General features: G+C 45.0%; 2 protein-coding genes across 2 annotated transcripts; one reads left to right on the forward strand and one right to left on the reverse strand.

Moving 5' to 3' along the window:
• Nucleotides 1-1,420: 1,420 nt before the first annotated feature.
• tmem127 (transmembrane protein 127) lies at nucleotides 1,421-8,384 on the reverse strand. Its single transcript, XM_006625328.3, has 3 exons — nucleotides 7,339-8,384; nucleotides 4,940-5,104; nucleotides 1,421-4,681 (listed from the first exon to the last, which is right to left on the reverse strand). The coding sequence occupies exons 1-3, from the start codon at nucleotides 7,580-7,582 to the stop codon at nucleotides 4,371-4,373; spliced, it is 720 nt and encodes a 239-aa protein (XP_006625391.1). The 5' UTR covers nucleotides 7,583-8,384; the 3' UTR covers nucleotides 1,421-4,370.
• A 113-nt stretch (nucleotides 8,385-8,497) lies between these two features.
• On the forward strand, nucleotides 8,498-13,410 carry ciao1 (cytosolic iron-sulfur assembly component 1). The gene is made up of 7 exons (XM_006625518.3): nucleotides 8,498-8,915; nucleotides 9,437-9,585; nucleotides 9,717-9,828; nucleotides 10,372-10,460; nucleotides 11,238-11,439; nucleotides 12,040-12,127; nucleotides 12,479-13,410. Exons 1-7 carry the CDS (start codon nucleotides 8,777-8,779, stop codon nucleotides 12,711-12,713), a joined length of 1,014 nt encoding a protein of 337 aa, XP_006625581.2. The 5' UTR covers nucleotides 8,498-8,776; the 3' UTR covers nucleotides 12,714-13,410.
• The last annotated feature ends 1,593 nt before the right edge of the window (nucleotides 13,411-15,003 follow it).

Below are 15,003 nucleotides of genomic sequence, written 5' to 3' on the forward strand. Positions count from 1 at the left end.
TTAGCGATATGGGTTTCCGTAAGAGGCATTCACCGAGCAAACAGCTCAGGACTAAGAGATTAATTTGCTTAAATATGAAGCGCAGTCATGTTTGAATTTGCTGCTGTAATGCAGTGTAAAAAAACAATTTTCGATATTCAGGATGCAGTTGTTGGCATTATGCACAAGTATTGTAAAGCATAAAAGCGTTGAGCTGGTAATACTTTTCTGGAGGACAACGGTGGAGCAAGCGTGCTTTCACCTATTTTAGAGAGGTGGTCAAACGTCAACTCTTTCTAGGGACAGAGTCGTGTTTTGAAGGGCAAGAGAAGAGGATCGGACGTACGGTCTTGAAAACAACGTAGGCGAAGGTGTGTTGTAAGCTTTGTACTTACAACGGACTCCTAGCAAGCGTGAGCAGCTCCTCAGGAAGTCATGTATATAAACACGTGACCTAAACGAGGACCTGTGGTCTCACCTTCAAAGGGAGTGTTTAATAAGTGATGCTGTTACCTCATTTCCAAGACCGTCACGGTTACAAAATAGTTCAGTTTTAAAAACATGTGCCACGTTCACATCTGAAACTAAGACGTTTACACCCATACCAGACTACCCATTTCGACACCAGATAGCGACTTCTGTCATTATTAATTACCTTTGCCCATACATTCAGATGACTGCAAAAGAATCTCCATTTATCCACATGCTATAACATGTATAACACTGCCCTAGGCTAGGACTGCCAGCCCTTTATCCGCTCATGTATGGACAGCATGTTGCACTAATGTACTTTGTTGGACACCGCATTAATATACTGTAGTAGTTCACGTGGGGAGCTGCGTCAGCGTGCGTAGGCAGCAAAGGAACAAGTAATAGGTTTATTCCATGCTGAAAAGAGACGAAAGAAAACAAGGTTTCGGCCGAGGAGCTTTCTTCAGGTGTGAGAGAGACAAGGCAGTAGGCAAAGGTAATGTAGCGGGAGAACAAAAGCTGGGAGAGAGCAGGAGCGAGGGGCGGGAGCAGGGGACAGAAAGGCCAATCAGGAGGTGTGAAATGAAACCAACAATGAAGAGAGAGAATTTAGAAGAAAAATAATATACTGTTCTGAAAAAAATAATATACTGTTTATACTGTGGGACTTTCAATCTGTATATACCTATGTGAATTTTGCACATATATTATTTTTATACTGTGACTCTTAGCATATTTTGCACACCTATTTATTTTACTTTGTATTGCTGTACTTATTTTAATGCTTAGTCTATTCAGATGTCTGTTTTTTCTTGTCTTGGGCTGGGCTGCTATAACAGCTCAGTTTCCCTTCGGGATCAAGTCTTATCTATGGCTAAAAATCCATTTGGAGAGTAATGTTTTAAAGGTACAGCTTTTAAAAGGTATGGCTAAGGAGAAGGAGTCAGAAAACACAGTCTATTTCAAACGATTGAATTCAGCATTTGATATTTTTTATTTTTTCACCAAGTAAAAAAAAAACAAGAACAAAACCCAACAATTAGAAGCCCTACAGATGACTGAACACAAATCAGTGTTTCACCTCACAATTTACTCACACTAACACCAACAGTGATAGTAAACAGAACAATACAAAAGAGAATAAAAATATAACAACCCCTTAAATACATTTTAAATTAAAACAAAGCCATGATTAAATATTAAATGGTTGCAAATTCAAAACTTACATACCATTAACGATCTGGTAGAGGGTCAGTTTGAAACCATGCAGGAGTTACACTGTCATATATAACACAATCTTGTGGAGATGACGCAGTGCACAGGGCAAGAGTGTGATTTATGGCCACAAAAAATGGTGGTGGGATTTGTGCAGATTCCTTTGACAGCACAACGCTGATCCGATCCATCCACATCGCGACACTGTGCGATCCCAACACGAAAGGCATCTGGGTGGATCTTATTTGCTCCGACTCCGACTGCAATGGAGGCAAATGCAATCTGAACCCTCACCAACTTCCCCCAACCAGCCCATTCTATGCACGATTCCCCAAAGCCATGGGCAAGCCAACAGCTGAAGGAGCTAGTTCACAATTGGCGGGTGACTGCTTCTGTTACTCTGCACATCTAGATGAAAGGAAAGAGAGGTTGCTGCATGGGATTTTAACACTTATTGGCTGGTTTAGGGTTAAGTTGCTAGACGTAGGGAAAAGGGTTTTTTGAGGTTCGATGACAGCTGAAATGAACCCTAGCAAATACCAGTCCCGGACCTTTGCATGCAATGGTGATTCCCCTTGCCTGTTCGAGGTCAGACACCTTCACACCACTCAATCAAGTCTTTTGGGATCACTTTCCAACACCAGTCCGAGTCCAAAGTTCTCACACGAGTGCTGAGTTTTCTGAACCACAGCAAAAAAAAACCAACATAAACAGATGGATATGGATATGTATAAAGTGACACCAGCATTGACAATGACTTTGGCTTTGATCCGAAAATACTTAAATCAGACAGAACAAAACCTCCATAGCGTAAAGCAACATGTATGAGCTTGACAAAGCAGCAACACTATAAAGCCAGGAGTATGCTCAAACAATTTTCAACACAAAGCCAAAGCCTCCTGTTGTTTTAACATTCAACACATATTTTAGGAACTCATTTTCACGGCACTGTTTTCTCAAGTCTGTCATTCACACTCATTCACTCTTGTAAAACAGAATGCTTGAGTCCTGGCTTGGGAAGGCCTGTGGCCTGTTAGCTGCGTGGCTGTGAGGTGTGGTTCTGCTGGGCTGGAGGAATCTGTGGAGTGTCCACAAAGTGCTGTCCAAGCATAACAGTCAAGACAGAGAAACTACACAGGCACAATTCAAATGTCTCTTGCACTGCGAAGTTCAAAAACAAAGTGAGAAGGCTGAAACACGTGACTATATACATAATACAGCTGCTTTAAAAAATTCTGTTGAACGCTACACAATCTTTAATTGAACCCTCTTCTTTTTGCAAGGGGTTCTGTTTTTTTTTCAACATAATAATCTTAAATAATTATATAAAAGAGGGTGGTGATTAACAATACACATTCCTCAACATCTGGCCCCCGGTTTAAAATATCAGTGATTTGCACTGTATGGATTGAAAATGATTAATACCTGCTTCAAAATACTACTTTTAAAATGGATATCATTAGCAACCTGTTTCTTTAACAACCTCAGAGCCACAGAGAATGAAGTACTATATAAGCACTGTGGGAAAATGATAAAAGAAGCCAAAATGTTAAACTGCCAGAGAAGTTTTGGGAGAAAGACTTTGGCACTTTTCCTAAATTCTTAGTCCAGTGTGAAATATCAGAATAATACATTTCAGCTTCCACTGGGATTCTGACCTGACTGTTTCAAAGGCTGAATGTCTGTGTTGAGCGAGACTTCAGGCCAATGTACAGAACCACAGTACAGAATTGTACAATATAAATTGTGTAATCTGAAAGAAAACAGGACTGGTAAGATGAATTCACACCTAGAGCAGTTTAAAGAGAATCAGGGGAATGTGCAGGAAATGGACCCTCTATACTAGGATTTTCCACAGTGTAGATTACTGCAAATGAAACTTGAAACTTTTTGTATTTCAGCATTGCACTAGAACGGGCATCTCCAACCGTACTCCTGGAGAGCCCCAGTAAACCAAAGCCAATGAGTCGTCAATCACCAAAGACGGGGAATAAATCACCTGCATTGAATCACTATTTTCTACATGAACATAATTTAGAAATCTGAAGATCAAAAGCTCCCTTAATCAAGCACTCTGTAGATTGCTTGATGATTACTAAAACATTGCCAGTCTTCAGAAACAGGTGATTTGGGGTTATCTATTAGACTTCCTGGATCGGGGGTGTCTAGTAGCAGGGCAGGGGACCCCAGTGATGCTATAATCTGTTCTTCGGCTGTGTCTAGACAAAAATGGCACACGGAGGGCAAAACATACTAGGAATTGCAGAACATGAAGGACATTTTCAGCAGGAATCTTCACCGTCCTTACATAACGACTCTAATTCAGTAGTTACCAGATGGAATACTTCTGCCTCCATGTCTAAGTGTGAACCCAGCTTTAGGAAAAGGCTCCTATGGGTAGGTCCTCAGTGACCTGGATCCCTCCAATTCCAGTTCTTTCGCATTCCAAGGTTTTGGACCGATCAGTTAGATGATCAATTTACAGATGTGGCTACAACAAAGTCCAGTGTTAGAGGAGACAGGGAGGTGGGGTCGTCTGGGAACCTCTTTGAGCTGCTGAAATTGCAGGAGCAGTGGAGTACAGATCCGACCCCCTGGGACAGGCCAGCTGGGTAAAGTGCTGGGTGCACACCCCTGACTCGTGCGTGCGTGCGTGTTTGCGTGTGTGGGGGCAGGGGGTGGCCGAAGGGCGGCGCAGGCCTGGTTTAGGGCGTGTAAGCAGGAGGGGGCTGGAACTGATTGGCAATGTCATAGTCAGCGGGGTACGTCTCGCTGCTCTCCTCCATCTCCGACAGCAGCTCCAGGGCCTGCTCCTCTTCCTCCGTAGGGTAGTGGCGCAGCAGGTTGGCGGCCGTGGCCAGGATGGAGGCCCCCCCGGCTCCAGCCACCAGGTAGAAACTGATGGCGAAGGTGACGTAGATGAGGGAGCCGTGGTACTTCTTGTGCTGCTGCTGGAGAGACAGGATGAGTTCGGAGGCCCAGTAGCAGAAGCCAATCACCGTGGCGCACTGCAACACTGCAGGAGAGGGGAGACGAATGACAAAGCAGAATTAACACAGCTTTGGGGCACACTGACATATCACACTTATCACCACTGCACACTTTCCCCAAGATCTTACTCAGCACTCCTTGAAAGTAAGACAAGATGTTACAGCAGGACTACCCATAGGTAATGCAACTGTTCCTTTCTGATGACATTAGCAGTTTCTTTGGGCTTGTTCCCTGGTTCTTCCCTGTGTTGGCCCGCTGGTCCAGAAACACAAGCTCCAGCTACCTGTGAGGATGTGCGCGAAGGCATAGCGGCGGGTGATTTTGAGGGCTGGGTGCTTGGGGCCGAAGACGTCCAGCAGGAAGGCACTCAGGCTGCAAAGTATGCCCAGGAAGCAGAAGGCAGCGATGACACGCAGCAGCAGGACAGTCTGGGGGTTCATGCAGTAACCTGTACAGAGGACGCACAGAGAACACGGAGGAGAATTAGTCTTTCTCTCTTTTATGGGATGAACAACAACAGTTCTGATCGCTGTCACAGAGAAGGAAACAGGAAGTGCACCATCTCAGTAGGTCTGCATTCCGTCTGCAAAACCAAGTCATTAACAACTCCAGTTTTCTCTTTAAGAAAGTTGGATGAATAGAACTAAGTCTAGATTTCATTCAATACAAAAAAAATACTAAGTGAAAAATACCTCCTATCGGCGTGCTGCTTTAAATCTGGGATAACTTGCATATAAATGTTCATTTCTTTCAAAAACCAATTGAACAATGCAGGAGAGAGCAGAAATACAAACTCAATCCACTCTGTTTTATCTTTCGCAATGATAAGACAACTTTGGCTTTTGGCAGAATACAACTTCCCTCAGCAGCTGCAGACGGCCATGCCTTGTCTGTCTCGTCACAATGAGTCACAGCTAAAGCTCGTCAAAGGTTTCAGTTCCAGACTCGCAGTCGTTCAGAACCACAGCCTGTTGCCTAAATTCACACGGCCTTGAGCTATTGCTGGTCATGCTCTACCTCAAGTTCCTGGTTTTGAAAAGATTCTTCCTCGTTTCTGTTGTTCCTGCTATAGCAAATCCTAAACGTATTTCTCAAGAAAACCAGGGAATTTTGGCAAGGTGATACCACAAACAAACGTATTAAATGTTTTGTGAAAAACAGCTCTTATTCCGTACTTAGTGCCTCACTATATATGACAGTAGACAAATTGTAATACAACTGACATCAACACAAGATCCTACGCTATAGTCTTGCAAAATCCTTTGTAATCTTCAGAGAAAGAGTCACTGCAAATATTACTCCGTACAAATTTCAGTTCCACTTAAGAGTCTTCTGGCCTATATCTGGTCTGCCTAAATCCATCTGTCCAGTTTCTAACTGCTTTATCCCATACAGGGTCGCAGGGAAGCTGGAGCCTACCCCAGCAAGCAATGGACACAAGGCAAGATACACCCTGGATAAGACACCAGTCCATCACTGGGAAAACACACACACTCTGACTCATTTTCCAAGATGTCCCTGGACTGTGGGAGGAAGCTCACACGAACACGGACAGAGCATACAGACTCCACACAGAAGTGACCCCAGGAACTGAATCCAAGACCCCAGCACCATGAAACAGCAATAGGAACCACTGTGCCCCCATGCTGCCCCCACCTGCCTAAATGTCCTCACTAATTCCATTACTGATGTAAAATCTCGGCTGAGCTGCTGGTACAGACTGGGTGCTACACATCACTCAGCTAGTGAAGTGTGTCCCCTCCGATGTGTAAAGAGCTTTTGGGATGAAATGGTTTAAAATTGCAAAAATTGAGTTTCTGATTTTAGGATTCCTTCATAATAGTAAGGTTTGAGAGTTTCTATGAGCTTTCTCAGCGCACAGGCCTGAAAATTATTAATAATAATAAATAACAATTCCTTACACGTATATAGTGCTTTTCTGGACACTCCACTCAAAGCACTTTACAGGTAATGGGGACTCCCCTCCACCACCATGATGTGACGGCAGCCATAGTGCGCCAGAACGCTCACCACACACCAGCTATCAGTGGGGAGGAGAGCAGAATAATGAAGCCAATTCATAGATATTATTAGGAGGCCATGATTGGTAAAGGCCAGGACACAGGAGTAACACCCCTGCTCTATTTGAGAAATGCTTTGGGATTTTTAATGACCACATAGAGTCAGGGCCTCGGTTTTGTCTCATCCGAAGGACGGTGCCTTTTCTACAGTATAGTGTCCCCATCACTATACTGGGGCATTAGGACCCATACAGACCTCAGAGTGAGTGCCCCCTACTGGCCCCACTAACACCTCTTCCAGCAGCAACCTCAGCTTTCCCAGGTACTGGTCAAGCTCACACCTTACTTTCAGTGGGCTGCCAGCTGGGAGTTGCAGAGTGATAAAGCTGTTTAACCATTAGGTTTCATGTTGGACAACATTACATGTTGTTTATGGGGATTTAAAATGTAAATGACATGTAACAAGTTACACATAATACACCTAGATTTATGACATTAGCCCCTGAATAAAATACATGATTCTTATTACAAGCTTCTTCCACAAACAATAAAGAACTTATTAACAGGTTTTACATCTCATCCGAAGGACGGCGCCTTTTTACAGTATACTTAATTAAGTCAATTAAGCTCAGATTTAATGGTGCAGTACGTCGATGGTTACCTTCCAACAGCTTAGGGTCCACATATCCCAGGACATCCGCTACGCCGAGCTCCTGTCGCGGGCAGGCCCCCCCGTGAACGCGCAGCCAGGCCGGCTCGGCCAGCGCAGTGCACAAGGCGGTGATGGACAGGGCTCCGGGCAGCGCCGAGGCCAGGCTCCTCTCGGGCTGCTTCGGGAGAGCGCTCCCCCCCGGCCCTCGCCTTCGCCGGCTCCCAGGCAGCCCGGGTCCCGGTGGCGCGTACATGTCGCCCACAGACGTGCTCTAATAACAGGCAACTAGCAGAGAAGGCGGTCTGGGTTTACAACAACCGCCCGCCGCTTTTAAAAGTGGTTAATTTAAATCCCGCCCGAGCCAGGCTTAAAACCCGAACACACAAATGGTAAACTATTCAACTATGAAATGATAAGGATTAAGTTCTATATTAAGACTGTAGATCTGAATGGATACTTAATGTATACACCGGCCGGGAAACAGCACAGAATTCCTTTTGTTACAGCGATTAGGACATTCAGCGGTCTTGCGTTTACGACGTCGTTAAATTCATTCGAATATTATGTAATCGCTAAACATTAGCCAGAAAAGGATTTTAAAATTCGAAACACTGCAATCAAATCGCATTAAGTAACAAACAACACTATCAGAATATTTTGGTTGTATGAACTATGTCTCTCGGCCTATGAAGACTTAACTAGGTAGTAAACTACAGTTTTGTGTAGTGGTATTTATCGACAAAAGTTCTGTACCCGGATCGGGTCTATATCGACTTGAATTACGGTGTCGAAAATCCCGGTTCCGATCTAACACTAAAATCATTAAATTATCGTCTAATTGTCTCTGGAAAACAAAAGACAACCTATCTCCTTCTGTGCTTCCTGTTTCCCGGAGGTGACAGCAAGTGACGTCTGATGGCGTAACTACCGTCCAAGAAGGTAATGAATTCTGGTAGTTGAAGTTGTTGAATATTTTCAAACTTTCTAACGGAAATGTATTTTATGACTTTTAAGAGGAAACGTAGTAACAGTAATAGTAAATTCCATGTTCGTTGACCCTTAATAGGCCACTACACATCTGTGAAGTCGACTGTCTTGTCTCCGCTTCATAGTTTCTCTGAACTATTTCAGATCATAAACTCAAGTTCCCAGAGTGCCCCTCGGCTGACTGACATAATCGAGGAGTGTGCGAAAAAGCACAAGTCTTTTGCACAGTTTACATTTCGGGGCTGAATGTATTAAAATATTGGTGTTATTTCCTGAAAAGGGATTAATGTAGATGTGTAACCCGTCGGTTAATCTGCGATTGTCTTCGGCGGTTATTAGCAGCTGCTGATAACTGCTGTGTTAATAGCGTTTTGTGAAGCACCGTAGTTGGTTAGCGTACAATTTTTAAGTTTCGGCTTTTACCAGGGGTCACCAAAGCACGGTTGTCATACGTATCATCATGAAAGACTCACTGAAACTGGTCACAAAGTTCAGCGGCCATCCAGATTCGAGGTGCTGGTACGTGGCGTGGAACCCCAATGGGACCCTGCTGGCTTCTTCGGGCGGCGACAGGGCCATTCGAATATGGGGCCGAGAAGGTATGTTCACCCGCAGGCGGCGGGCACTTTCAAGCTTCAGTCTGTGCGTCGTTTTAGCTCTGCTGACAAAACTGCGCGCCAGCTTGCTTAACTGACCTACTGCGCCGCGAAAATAAAGAGACCCTGGTGCCCATATCGAGCCACGACGTGTCTGTTACTGACGTGCAGTTCATAATTGAGGCATGTAAGAGTAAAAAGTGATCTGAAATACTGGACAAATACCGAATCTAACCTACCTTTCCGGATATATCTGTCAATGCAGGAACTGCTCACCGTTTATATTTTTAAGCATTAGCTGACAGTAAACATGCAACATTTAAATTCGCTTGATTTAGGAGAGTTCAAGTTTTATACTCAAGTTTAACTGGCACTGCATGTGTGCCGGAACGTTACCTTTCAGTTCAGAAGCATGATGTTAAAACAAATGGATAATGCGAACGCTCTTCAGCCGTCCTCCCCCGCGCATTTCTTCCCTGGATGTCTGCTCTTCCCTTACTCTCTTCCCTCCGGTGGCTGTGCAGGTGATGCCTGGGTGTGCAAGTCAGTCCTGCAGGACGGGCACCAGCGGACTGTGCGGAAGGTGGCCTGGTCTCCGTGCGGCACGTACCTGGCCTCGGCCAGCTTTGACGCCACCACGTGCATTTGGCGGAAGAAGGAGGACGATTTCGAGGTAACGTTAGCCCAGCGCCTGTCCGAGCAGAGAGAGGTCCTGACCCAGAGGAGTTACCTGGATAAGGACCCGGGTTTTTTTCAACGCGGTTAAAATGGGCGTTTTCTGTCTTGTCTGTCTTTCTGTCACAGTCTCTGACCACTCTGGAGGGTCACGAAAACGAGGTGAAGTGCGTGGCGTGGGCCCCCTCGGGCTCCCTGCTGGCTACCTGCAGCAGAGACAAGAGTGTGTGGGTCTGGGAAGGTCAGTACAGCGCCGACTCCTCTCACCCCTGCTGGGGCTTGCTTACCTGTTGGACCTGCAACCCTGCTGTTAAATCCAAGTTAATTGTCTTTCTTTTTTTTTTCTTTAAAAGAGGAGGAGGGTGGCTGATGTAAAAAGTATGGTTTATTTTGAAAAAATAAGCAGGGCACTTACATTTTTTCCTCAGTAAACAAACTCCAGTTGTTTTAGTTGCAGTCAATACACAGTTTTAAGTGAGATTTCTTTAAATATTCCCATATGTTTAGTCATTTTCTTCTAGTGCCAGAGGCAGTGCCAATATTCCACTTATCTTCTGTCATGTGATTTGACGGCTTATGTAATCAAGCATCACTTGATTAGTGGTCTGTAGCCACTGATTGACTGGAAAGCCCATCAGGACTGGTGGTCTTGAGGACGAGAGTGGGAGACCAGATTTCTGAAGGACCACAATCTGGCTGGCTTTTTTTCTGAGCTCCGACAGTGGTTTAAGGAAACCTGCCGGACTGGTGCTGAGTGCCAGCTGACCCGCTGTCTGTCTTGCAGTGGACGAGGAAGAGGAGTACGAGTGTGTCAGTGTGGTGAACTCCCACACTCAGGACGTCAAGCACGTGGTATGGCACCCCACGCAGGAGGTACGACTCTGCTGTCTTCCCCGTGTGCGGGGTAGGGCTCTGTCATTGCTGCAGTCTGTGATCCCCCTCTCTCTCTCGATTGCTCAGACCCAGTCTCTCCCACAGCCTGTTCCTCTTCTGCTTCCCTTCTTGTTTTCATCCAGTGCATAATGAAGTAGGCTTGAAGAAGACCTTTTTATTATCACCAGTATTTAGAAAATTATAGATTTTCACGTATCTGCCAAATCTTAAGGAAAAGCACCTGACGAGGTTTTTTAAGAGCTCGAAACAATGAAAAAAGCAGCTTGCCCCTTCAATGAAGGGTTTAAGTAAGGGTGTAAGGACGGAGTGGGGAAATGACTGCTGTCCGTCACATGTGATAAACTCAATAATCCAGGGGTCTATATGGAAGTGCATATAAATGGAGAACAGGAGGCGCTTCTTTACTGAAAGGGCGATGGGAGTCTGGAACAAGCTACCCAGCCATGTTATTGAAGCTGAAACCCTGGGCTTTTTCAGGAAACAGCTTAATGAGATCCTTGGATCCATGAATTACTAGCTGCCAATTAGAGTGAATGGTCTCTTCTCCTTTTAAGCTCTTAGCAGTTGATATCCTCTCTTTGTTTGCTGGAAGCTGCCTGTGAAGTGTAAGCGTCTCAGTTTGTAGACAGGCTGAATCTTTGGCGCAGCCGGGACGCTCTTTCCTTCCTTTCTAGAATATTCTCTCCTGGCCCTGTGGTTGAAAACTCCAGTGGTCTCAGCTTGTCGTGCGTCTCTCTCTCCTCCCCCCCCACGCAGCTCCTGGCCTCGGCCAGCTACGACAACGCGGTGAAGCTGTACCACGAGGACGATGACGACTGGGTGTGCCTGACCACCCTGGAGGGCCACGAGTCCACCGTGTGGAGCCTGGCCTTCGACCAGAGCGGCGAGCGGCTGGCCTCCTGCAGTGATGACCGGACCGTCCGCATCTGGAAGGAGTATCGCCCCGGCAACGAGCAAGGTCTGCAGCAGTCACTCCCCTGGTTCAAGTGTCCAGGAAAGATGAGCCTGTTTCATATCTCGGTTTTGGGACTCTGACGTGCCTCTGCAGGGGATTAGTAAGGACCCTTCTGGTTTCCCTTGTTCTTTATGCTGAAGCATGTTACAAGTTTGGTCTAATCTTAAATGCCTTAGGATGGCATGGAGGTGCAGTGGTCAGCACTGATGCCTCACAGTGCTGGGGCTCTGGGGTTCAATTCCAGACCTGGGATGCTGTCTGTGAGGAGTTTGTATGTTCTCCCATGCTCATGTGGGTTTCCTCTCACAGTACCAAAAAGATACCGGTAGGCTAATTGGCTTCTGTGAAAATTGGTCCTGGCATGTGTGTGCGCATGTTTGAGTCTGTGTGTGTGCCCTGCGCTCGACTGGTGTCCCACCCATGGTGTATCCTGCCATGTGCCCATTGTTTAGCAGCTTGCATTAAAATTGGAACGTTAAAATATTAAAATAACATTAAAATAACAGCTGAATCCAAGCAAATACCACAGTAGGACAGAGCCACGACGGGTGATGTCAGATGAGGAGGGTTTGTGTTGGGTCTGAAACGGTGTGTGTTTTGCAGGAGTGGTGTGCAATGGGACTGACCCCACCTGGAAGTGCATCTGCACTCTGTCCGGCTATCACACGCGCACCATCTACGACATTTCCTGGTAAGATTCCTCCTCCCAACTGGTACTGTTTAAGGGAGAAACAAACACTGTTTTACTCTATAGTGGAAATAGATGAACAAGATGCACTTCCATCTTCCCACATGGCTACAGGTTCCTTTCCCACTGTTTCCCGAGACTTTCAGTCCAGTCCCACTGCCAAGACATTTAGACCTAAAAACCAAATAGCAACTTTTATAGATTTTTTAAAATAGTTTTAGACCACAGCCACTGTATGTCAGAAAAGCTAGAAACAGACTTTTGCCTCCATCATTCAGTGCAGGCGGAAGTCTGAATTTCCCAGAATTCCTGTATACCACTGGTATAAGACAACTGTCTCTATTGTGCTGCCAGGTGTCACCTGACTGGCGCCATGGCGACAGCCTGCGGCGATGATGCCATCCGCGTGTTCGAGGAGGAGTCTTCCTCCGACCCCCACCAGCCCACCTTCTCCCTGATGGGCCATGTGGCTAAGGCCCACGCACAGGATGTCAACTGTGTGGCCTGGAACCCCAAGGAGGCGGGGCTTCTGGCCTCCTGCAGTGACGATGGGGAGATTGGCATCTGGAGCTACCAATCCCAGGCCTGATGGGGCTGGCCTCCTGTGAAGCAGGATCCAATAAAAACCAACCAGTGAGATACTTTCAGCGAGCATATTCAGCACTAACAGGAAATTGCCACTGATGGAAATTCCAGTTCCCCGTTTGCCTCAGTGTTAAAAAAAATACACAAACTAGGCTACTTTAGTTTTGCAATCCGGTGAAAGTGGTTGATTTGGGGGAAATCTGTGTGAAGATCACATCATCTGAATATTATTTTATATAAGCACAGGTATGTTTCATTTCTCTTGTACATTTTTGGCATACCAGGCTTTTCTGAGTTGTTACTGCTGTGAGGATATTTTTGGTCTTGAAAGGGAGACGAGCAAGGACCAACCCGAGCGCTTTTTCATATGTTTGCAATGTGTGTTAATTTTTAACTGATGATAATGGCACTGTAAAATGACAATCCGGCGCGGGTCTAAGGATTTTTTGTGACTTGAAAAGATTCAACTTTACTTAGTAATGTCACATTTATGCATATATTTTACAACAGGCAATTTAATGTACAGTGGACACTAAAATAAAACTGCTCCGCAGGTGAAGAGGCTGGATGATGTCGCTAAAGAGGCAGGCTTTTCTTCTCACTGGTTTTGAAAACTGCACATTAATTCCGGTTAAATAACAAAAATGCACTGTTACTGAGCGTTCTGGCATGTAGAATAAAATGCAATTCCACCAGAGTAAGCTCATTTAAAAAGGTTTTATTTATGATGCTAGATTAGAAAATCTGTGGCTTCTCAATTTTCCAGGAAGGCAGTCCAGTTGTATAGACACACCCCAACTGAAATTTCAGCTGTTGTTGATGTGAAGGCTGAAATCAAGACAAACCATGTCAGACCTTTTTTCACCCTTAATAAGATCTTGTAACCAACAACATTTAAGTGAAAAACAAATCTATCCTTTTTAGGAAAAATAATTACAAATAAAAAAAACTTTCAATGCCTTGATGGCATAAGTGTGCACACCCTTTAAGTAATACTTTGTGGAAGCACCTTTTGCTTTGATTACAACAGTAAACCTGTTTGGATAGGTCTCTATCAACGTAGCAAGCCTGGATTTTGCAATTCTATCCCGCTCTTCACGCGAAGAGTTCACGCTCAGTCAAATTGCAGGGGGATCTCCTGTGCAGAGCCCTCTTAAGGTCAGTCCACAGATTTTCTGGATTGAGGTCCAGGCTCTGACTGGGCCATTCCAGGACATCGAGCTTCCCTTTTTTTAAGCCATTCCTTGTTCAAGTTCAAGTTTCAAGTTTGTCATTACACTCATATACATGGTATATGGTATAATGAAATGCTATTTAGCTAGCTCTCGGACATAAGTAGTACAAAGAGGAAAATAAACAACAACAATACAATTGTGTAGGAAAAGAAAGACAGAGACAACAGGCAGTGTGCAAAAAACAATAACAGACGATGTGCAAAAAAAAAACAACAGGCAATGTGCAAAAAACAACAACAGGCAATGTGCAAAACAACAAAAAGGTAACAGGTTATGTGCAAAAATATGCATCAACAGAATAAAATAAAGGGACAGAAATTATGGGGAATGAGCTTTTGACCTGTATGGTAGAGGTAGCTCTTCAATGTGTGTTTGGGTTTTTGGTAAGAAAGAAAGGAAGAAGGCACTGTGAGGTTCAGATCATAGGTGAGAGGTGAGGCGAGAGTGAGAGTGAGAGAGGCTGGGAATTTAACAGTTTGATAGTGCGGGGGTAAAAACTGTCTCTGAGTCTGGTAGTCTGGGCCCGAATGCTCCGGTACCGTTTTCCAGATGGTAGCAGATCATAAAGTCTGTACCTGGGGTGTGTGGGGTCTTTGATTATGCTTAGAGCTTTCCTCAAGCACCGTCTGTCATAAATGTCCTGGATAGATGGGAGGGTAACCCCAGTGATGGACTGGGCAGTTTTCACCACCCGCTGTAGGGCTTTGCGGTCAGCAGCACTGCAGTTGCCATACCACACTGTGATGCAGCCTGTCAGTGTGCTTTCTGTAGTGCATCTGTAAAAGTTAGTGAGGATCTGGGGACATATCTTAGCCTTCTTCAACCATCTTAGGAAGTACAGAGTACACAGGCTGATTACCTTTGTACATGATTTGGAATGTGATTGGTTAAATCTGAACACATTTACAACCCTCTTTATAAAGGGTGTGCACACTTATGCAGCCAAGGCATTGAAAGTTTTTTTTTTCCCTAAAAATGATCGATTTGTTTTCACTTAATATAGTTGCTTACAAGCTCTTATTAAATGTGAAAAAAGATCTCACATGATTTGTCTTGAGT

This window comes from Lepisosteus oculatus, chromosome 2 (assembly GCF_040954835.1).
Source record: "Lepisosteus oculatus isolate fLepOcu1 chromosome 2, fLepOcu1.hap2, whole genome shotgun sequence".
In the NCBI taxonomy this organism is placed as follows: Eukaryota; Metazoa; Chordata; class Actinopteri; order Semionotiformes; family Lepisosteidae; genus Lepisosteus; species Lepisosteus oculatus.

Bases quoted from the DNA above. Each gene is read 5' to 3' on its own strand.
- tmem127 (XM_006625328.3), bottom strand. From the start codon at position 7,582: ATGTACGCGCCACCGGGACCCGGGCTGCCTGGGAGCCGGCGAAGGCGA. The intron at 5,105-7,338 runs GTAACCATCGAC...TCCTCTGTACAG, and splicing joins GGACCCTAAGCTGTTGGAAG to GTTACTGCATGAACCCCCAG. The intron at 4,682-4,939 runs GTAGCTGGAGCT...CCTCTCCTGCAG, and splicing joins CTTCGCGCACATCCTCACAG to TGTTGCAGTGCGCCACGGTG.
- ciao1 (XM_006625518.3), top strand. From the start codon at position 8,777: ATGAAAGACTCACTGAAACTGGTCACAAAGTTCAGCGGCCATCCAGAT. The intron at 8,916-9,436 runs GTATGTTCACCC...GTGGCTGTGCAG, and splicing joins TCGAATATGGGGCCGAGAAG to GTGATGCCTGGGTGTGCAAG. The intron at 10,461-11,237 runs GTACGACTCTGC...CCCCCCACGCAG, and splicing joins TATGGCACCCCACGCAGGAG to CTCCTGGCCTCGGCCAGCTA.